Source organism: Populus euphratica, unplaced genomic scaffold, assembly GCF_000495115.2.
Source record: "Populus euphratica unplaced genomic scaffold, PopEup_1.0 scaffold228.1, whole genome shotgun sequence".
NCBI lineage: Eukaryota > Viridiplantae > Streptophyta > Magnoliopsida > Malpighiales > Salicaceae > Populus > Populus euphratica.
The window spans coordinates 36,341-44,033 of NW_011500111.1; the positions used below are offsets into that span (position 1 = coordinate 36,341).

The 7,693-nt window shown below is 33.8% G+C and overlaps 1 protein-coding gene across 1 annotated transcript; it reads right to left on the minus strand.

Moving 5' to 3' along the window:
* Window positions 1–113: 113 nt before the first annotated feature.
* Window positions 114–3,635, minus strand: LOC105109787 (receptor-like protein kinase At3g21340). The gene is made up of 7 exons (XM_011004602.1): window positions 3,514–3,635; window positions 3,315–3,386; window positions 2,687–2,758; window positions 2,513–2,593; window positions 1,035–1,132; window positions 440–502; window positions 114–355 (listed from the first exon to the last, which is right to left on the minus strand). The coding sequence occupies exons 1-7, from the start codon at window positions 3,633–3,635 to the stop codon at window positions 114–116; spliced, it is 750 nt and encodes a 249-aa protein (XP_011002904.1).
* Between the last annotated feature and the right edge of the window lie 4,058 nt (window positions 3,636–7,693).

Consider the following 7,693-nt stretch of genomic DNA (forward strand, 5'->3'; position numbering starts at 1 on the left):
GGGTTGACCAGTTAATAGCTCACACAGAAGAATACCGAAGCTGTAAACATCACTTTTCTTATTAAAGTTTCCTGATGCTCGAAATCTGCTTACAGAATATAATGATAATTATTCTAGGAGAACAAACACTGTGAGAGAATATTAACATTAAGTTTGAATACGTACTCAGGATCAATGTATCCGGGCGTGCCTGCAGGATCAGTTATGACATGCGAGTCTCCTTCGGTTGCGAAGGCTTTGGACAGCCCGAAATCAGCAATCTTGGCTTGAAGGTTTTCAGTTAATAAGATGTTGGATGATTTCAAATCTCTATGGACTATTGGCGGCCTGCAACCATTATGCAGATATTCCAAACCTGCGAGTTCGATAATGCCAGTTAATCCAACAAAGTTTGCAGAACAAAAATGAAGAAAAAATGACCCAGGCACTAGAGTCAGACCTTGTGCTGCGTCTACTGCAATTTGCAGCCTTGCCCTCCAATTCAACATATTTGTGCTATTTTCTGCAACCATAAAAACACTCTAATATCATACACGTGCTATTTTCTACAGCCACAAAAACACACTAATATCATAAATTAAACAATAAAGTTTGCAATGTGATCATGAATACAACAGGAATTATGTTTCATTAGATATAGAAGTTCATCAATAGTATTAGATAATTATAAAAAAATCATCTTAATCTAAAAATTTAAATTTTTGAGTGAGATTCTAAGATATGATTTAAATTATTCTTTAACATACTTTACTTATACAGACCTATATTATCTTGTTCTTAATTTTTATAAAATAAAATAAGAGTTGTGAGATTTGAACTTGTGATCACTTCATTATTAAAATTCTAATACCATGTCAAACAATCATTTCAATCTAAAAGTTAAAATTATTAGGTAAAATTTCAAGATATGATTCATATTATTCTTTAATAATAATAAATTCATATAAATCTTAGTGAGAGTTCTATCTATAAACTAGTTAGTGTCCCAAAAAAATTGAAGAATTCTATATTTCAGAGAGTAATTCTATAAATACCTAAAAATTGATCCTTCAAGTTCCCATTTGCCATGTATTCATAAACAAGTGCCATATTTTCTTGCTCATTACAATAACCAACGAGGGACACCAAGTTTCTGTGATGAACAATAATCAATAGTTTGACCTGCATTTGGAAACACTACTCTGTCATAGCTGAAAGAAAATATTTGGTGCACCTCTCTTGTCCTCTACAGGAAAGGATTTGTTACCTCCGCTAGAAATTCTTTATAACCTTGCCTTGAGGATTGAGATAACAATTTGACAGCAACTTGACGACCATCTTGCAAGTTTCCAAGATATACTTTTCCAAATCCTCCTTCTCCAATAATGGTTTGGAAATTATTGGTAATGCTAACTATTTCAGTGTATGTAAATTGTTGATTCTTTGATTTCAGTGAGGATAAGCCCACCGAGGAAGATAATGACACATTCAATCTCCCTGCAAAGGAAAATTTTGTTTTTTTTTTGTTTGATAAAGCGATAAATATTCCAATATTTTAACAGAGATACTAAAGTATGAAACTATATATGTCATCATATTTACATGTCAAAACTATGTTATTGCTTACTGATCTCATGCTGAATCGTATTCTCATCTGCTAAGTTGCAGGAAAGAAATGAGGTATTGGGGGTGGTATCCAGATTAGAATTATCATATGATAGGTAATATAAAAGTTATTGGGTGCACAGAATATATATGTATATATATTCAAAATGAATAAAAAAATTAAAGTGCTTACATATAAGATAGACTCATAGAATAATATTCTACGAGGCTTTTAAGTTGAAGTCAGTGTATGATCATATATGTAAGCTATCGAATGTATAGATCATCAATGATTTCACAAAAAAGCACACGGCTTCTTCTTAGCCAAAATTACTCTATGTTATTCTAGGATTTAGTTAACACCACTCAAAAGAGAGGAAAGAATACAAAGAAGATAAGTGAAAGAGAAACAATTCACCTATTTTGAACCTCCAGAAGATAGTTATAATGTTAAGGAGGAGGAGCGCCGAAACTGATATGACAAATGCAATAACTAGAACAGGAAAACTTCGCTTCTTCTTTTCACATGTATCCATCTTGCATAAATCCAGATTTCCATCCAAACTTGCATTAAGTAAAACATTGTCAGATGTAAGTGAGAATCAATGATTATATACCAGTAACAAATAACCCAATCAGAGTGATCATGGTTAGCTTTAGAAAGTTAGCAAGATCAATATGAAATATACCGAAGAATTGTATCAGTTACTTAATTCTTTAAACTCGTACTAACATGCAAAGAAAATGGATATGTATAATCTATTTTCTGACTCCTCTTTGTTCCTTAACGTTTAATTTCAATTTATGAAAAATTAAAACAATGTTCACTTCATATGTAAGAAAAGAAGTTAGAGAAGAACCAAAGGAGTAGAATGATTGTTTAATTAACGTGCAGATAAGTTGTAATAGTTGAAGATGATAACCAAACCTCAGCTGTAACTGTCCATTGTTAGACTTTTCCTTGAGACTATAGGGAACTGCACCTGTGAGTTTATTCCTACTCAAATATCTGCAAATAGGAAAAAAAAAAAAAAAGTCACCATTCACAATGGTAATCTTTGTAAAAACTTCTTATGGTAAATACCAGAGCATGTTAACTTACAGGATCGTAAGATTTGGCAGCGGCGCAAAAGCTGCTGGCACTGCCCCTGTCAATTCATTGTTTGATAAATCCCTGTAAGAAAATGTGAAAACAATAACGAACAATCACATTTTGTAAAGAAATAGATGAAAAGAATACGCAATAGTTGGGATAAAATAGAGGTTGTTCCTCCACTGATCTGAAGTACGGACACCCATATTTTCAACCTTTGTGGAGCCAGAATCCCTATCGTTGGCTTGTAGGATTTTGTCCAGAAAAGATGCATATAGGGAGAGAGGTTATGTCTCAAGCTTATAAGGTGCATGAGCCCTCTATACACCTCTAGCTAATTTCCATATGGATTATTCGTAACATCACCTTCAGACTTCAATAAGACAATGTCCCATTATAGCACTGAGGTGCCCTCTAATTTCAAGGGTCTGAAACCAATAAACAATAGTTCTCTTCAAATAGATTTCAAGGGTCTTGAACCAATAAACAATAGTTCTCTTCAAATAGAATGATGAATGTCTGAAGTCGGTAAGAAATTCTAGCAATGACTGTCATTCCAGTGCTAGATATCTAGTAGCCATTGCCAGGGTAGTTTATTTGTATTAAAACCTGTTACAACTTGGTTATTAACACTTACAAGGATTGGATTGCTCTGAGGTTCAAGAGTGAAACAGCTATATTCCCTGATAATTGACTTGAACTTAGATTCCTGCTCACAGTTAATTGTAAATGAGTGAGACATTGAGATAATGAATGCCATATCTAAGTGGATGTTCTTCAAAAATAACTTCCAGAAAATATTCCTACAATCATACAAAATTTAAGAGGGAACTCACAGAGAGATGATCCTTGGAGGATTGTCATTGTTGCACTGCAAACCAGTCCACGTAGAAAGTGGAAAACATGGGTCTCCTTGCCAGTCAACTCTATCTATCATGTACGCTTCCTTGATGGCCATGATTGAATCAACTATGATAATTTAGGTTAAAAAGGGTGAGAAATGCATAGCTTTAGATTTATAAGAGAGAATCGCTATATACTGGGTAATGGCCTCTATATCAAAAAAAATATCGAGCCTGCATTTTTGTGACAAGAGAATAATTTTTTTATGATGAATTAAAAAAAAAAAACTATCTTAGTTAGCCATTAGGCTTTACCGTTTGTATGGTGGCTATCAAACAATTATCATTTGTATGATTTTATAAGATTCCAATTGAATTTTCAGATTATATGCCAATTGGTTTGATACATAGTCTGTATAAAGTTCTTGCAAAGATTCTTTCCAATAGACTCAAACATGTTAGCCAGGATCTTATTAGTGAGAATCAAACTGCCTTTATCATTGAACGTTAGATTGTTGATGGTTTTATGATAGCCAATAAAATGGTTCATGATTTGCCAAGCTCGAGGGGGCAAGGTATGATCTTCAAAGTGGATTTACATAAAGCTTTTCATTCTGTATCGTGGAATTCTTTTCATTCTGTATTGTGGAATTATCTTGATGAGATTATGGGATATATGGGTTTGGGGGCTAAATGGAGAAGTTTAATATATGAATGTCTCTCTACTTCTCAATTATGAGTTCTTATTAACGGGTCTCCTGCTAGAGAGTTCAAGGTCACGCGTGGAATTCGTCAAGGTGATTCGTTATCTCCATTCTTGTTGAACATTGCAGTAGAAGGGAATTCTTCAAGCTGATTCGTTATCTCCATTCTTGTTGAACATTGCAGTAGAAGGATTAGCAATCTTGTTTCACTGTGCATCAAAGGTTGATTTATTCAAAGGGCTACAATTGAGATGTGGAGAGTTTTTTACTCGCTAGCAATATGCGATGACACCTTGGTGTTCTTATCAGCCAGTCTGCAATCTTTATTCACGGTAAAGTAAATCCTCTGATGGTATGAATTATGTTCTGGTCTCAAAATAAATTTCCAGAAGATTCAGTTGTTGGAATTAATCGTGTTGAAAGCTATTGTTTAACTCTGGCAAATACTGCTTTTTTTTGACAAGAATCTTTACCTTAAGTTTACCTTTGCATGTTCTTGGGGGCTAATCCTAATAGAATATCTACCTAGAAACCTGTTATGACAAAATTTCGCAATAGGCTATTATCATGGAAAAGACAGTCACTTAGTTTTGATGGGAGAATCTGTTTGATTAAAAATATGCTTAATTCCTTACCAAATTATTTCATGTCTATAATCTTGATGCCAAAAGGGGTTTACAAATATTTTAAACTCTATTCAAAGGAGATTCCTATGGGCAGGTGTCACTAAACAACGAGCAACATACAAAGTGCAATGGAAGGTAGTTATCAGAGAATGAGAGGGGAGGTTTGAGAATAGGCTCACTTTTGGGAAAGATCAAAGCCATACTTTTTCAAATCGTTGTGGAGGCTAAGCTCAATATCTAAAGGTAAATGGCAGAAGGTGGTGTGCAAAAAATATAGACCGATCTTCAAAAATGGTCTTCTTATTTCTAGCAAGGGATTATCTTGTCTCTGGCAACATATTGTTTCTCTCTCTCAGCCGGGTTCAACCACTTCTGAAGCTCTACATGAGTGTACTAGTTATCCAATGGGTAAGGGCCTGCCATTTATGTTTCCAAGATTATATAAGGTTTCAAGTGCACCAACAACAACAATTTCAAAAATGAAATCGTGGGTGAATGGTAGTTATGTGTGGAATGCCAATTGGAGGAGAACTCCAAGAATATTTGAAATTGAGCAGGAAATATCTTTGCATCGGGTTCTTCTAGAGGTAAAGCTTCGTAATACTAAATCGGATTTGAAGGTATGGAATTTATGCACGGATGGAAAATTTACAATGCAATCTTGTACCACTTTAATTGATAGCATCGAGTGTAGTGGATCAAGCCCCTTTCAAACACAAGTTTGGAAATTCATGGCTCCTCCAAAGATTCAAAATTTTATTTGGTTAGCCATTCAAAATAAACTGTGTACAAGATCTTTCTTATATAGCTGTCTTCTTTTATCATAGGATCGGTTCTTTTGTCCATTCTATACAAATGTAATAGAGACTTCAGATCATGTGTTGATTCACTACCTCTTTGTATGGAAATTATGGACCATACTCTTTGTTAGGATATTGCCATTTTGTGGCAAAACCCCGCCACTTTGTGGAAGTACCATTAGTGCCATAATTGGTGGCATATTTTGTGGCTTTCTTGTCCCCTCCACTTGACAAGAAATGTGCTAGAGAAGCTATCTTTGATGCCTATAAAAGAGACATAATTGTAAAGAGCAAAATGAGAGAGAGAAAGTGTGGTGAGTGTATGTAAAAGAATAGAGAGAAAGAGAGAGATGCAAGGGCAGCAATGAGAGCTAAGAGTGGGTATAATCCTTCTTCTCCATGTATTTGTTTTGTGTTCTTTCTCTATCTCTAATAATATTGACTCTCCTGTGGATGTAGACGATTTGTCGAACCACATTAAATATTATGTCAGTATGCTTGGTCTTCTACGAAAAAATATCAGTACATCATTGGTCGGATTTCCTAACACTCTTTTCATGGTGGAGGATCTCTTGGTGTTTTCCAAACACACTTGATGAGCTATTGCATCGAGAGCCAATGATGATTAGAGGAAGGTATCAAAAGAAGGCATTGCAAATGCTATTTTTTGGTATACTTCGGAGTATCTGGTTAATAAAAAATAATTTGATATTTAATGATGTTAAACCAAATTTGGACTTTTACTTTTCTTTGACACTATATCGATTGATTATCTGCTTGATTAAGAAATTAAGAATCTCATTTCTCTTATATAGATAATGATCTTCATATTAGCTTTGAATGCATTTGAAGTTGGACAAACTCCAAAAGAGGTTGCCTAATGTTTTTGTATAGGACTTGTTGTTACCTATTTTTAGGTTCCACAAAATAATAATAACAATAAATACTCAAAAGAAAAAAGAAAAGAAAAATATATGAAGTAATGAGAAAAGGATGTCAGGGATAAAGGGGCTAAAAATTAGTTGAGAAAGTTTAAAAATACAAAGATTGAAATTTGACACCATATTATTAACTGATAAGAGTCTTGTTGATAAAAAAAATTCAATTTGAGGAAGAAAAGTCCAAAATCAAATGTTTATGAACTCAACTAAATTGAATTTATTGAGGGTTGTATTGCAAGAAAAATTGATTTCTTAGTCAATTTGGGCTTTAATTGGAAAAATTTAAGACTTAGGGGTCAAATTATAATTTTTAGGAGTTGATTTGGCCAAATCAAGAGTTTAATTGCATAAATATTGAAATTTGATGGTCAATTAAAGACTTGATTGAAAAAATCTGAAACCAATAACCAAATAGGAAAAGGCGCGTAAATAGAGGAAATGAAATTGACTGAATTAGAAGCTAAATTGAAGAAATTTAAAGTTTATTGATTAATTGAGGATCAAATTATATAAATCTAAAACCAATTACCAAAAGGGAAAATGCGCTGAAATTTAGGGCTTGAATTGAAGTTCTTCAGGGGTGATATTGAATAAAATTGAAAGTTTAAAACCAATCAAGAGTGTAATTAGAAATAAATCACAAATCGAAGGACTAAAGCGTAAGTGACCAAAACAGCGTCGTTGGGAAAATGACTATTCATCTTCTTCTTCAGAAGGGCTGCCCAAAGGGCCTCCTTCCCAAGATGTTTGATGTCTCATTTCTTCCTTAAATTGGATGAAGCTTACACAAAAGTGGTCACCTAACGCCTGACTATGTGCTAATGTAAATCATTCGACTTGATCGAGTCTGTAATGGCGATGGCACTACCCCAAATTAGCTAGCCCGACTAGCTATTTTCCTGCATAAAACTGACAGTTCATCATTATTATTTTAAACTGATAGTTGAGGTGCTTTCTAGTTGAATCAAGGACCAAGATTTGGCATAAGAAGAGACAAAGTGTCCCTCTTTTGTCCCTTATAAATAAATTTGATCTTTATGGCTGAAAAGGAGGAAAAAAAAAAAAAAAAGGGCCAAAATCAAAAAAAAAAAAAACCTCCCCTT

Coding starts and splice junctions, on each gene's coding strand:
- LOC105109787 (XM_011004602.1), bottom strand. CDS start 3,635: ATGGCCATCAAGGAAGCGTACATGATAGATAGAGTTGACTGGCAAGGA. Junction 503..1,034: donor CTTGAAGGATCAATTTTTAG/GTATTTATAGAA, acceptor TTATGGTTGCAG/AAAATAGCACAAATATGTTG. Junction 356..439: donor TGCAGTAGACGCAGCACAAG/GTCTGACTCTAG, acceptor TCGAACTCGCAG/GTTTGGAATATCTGCATAAT.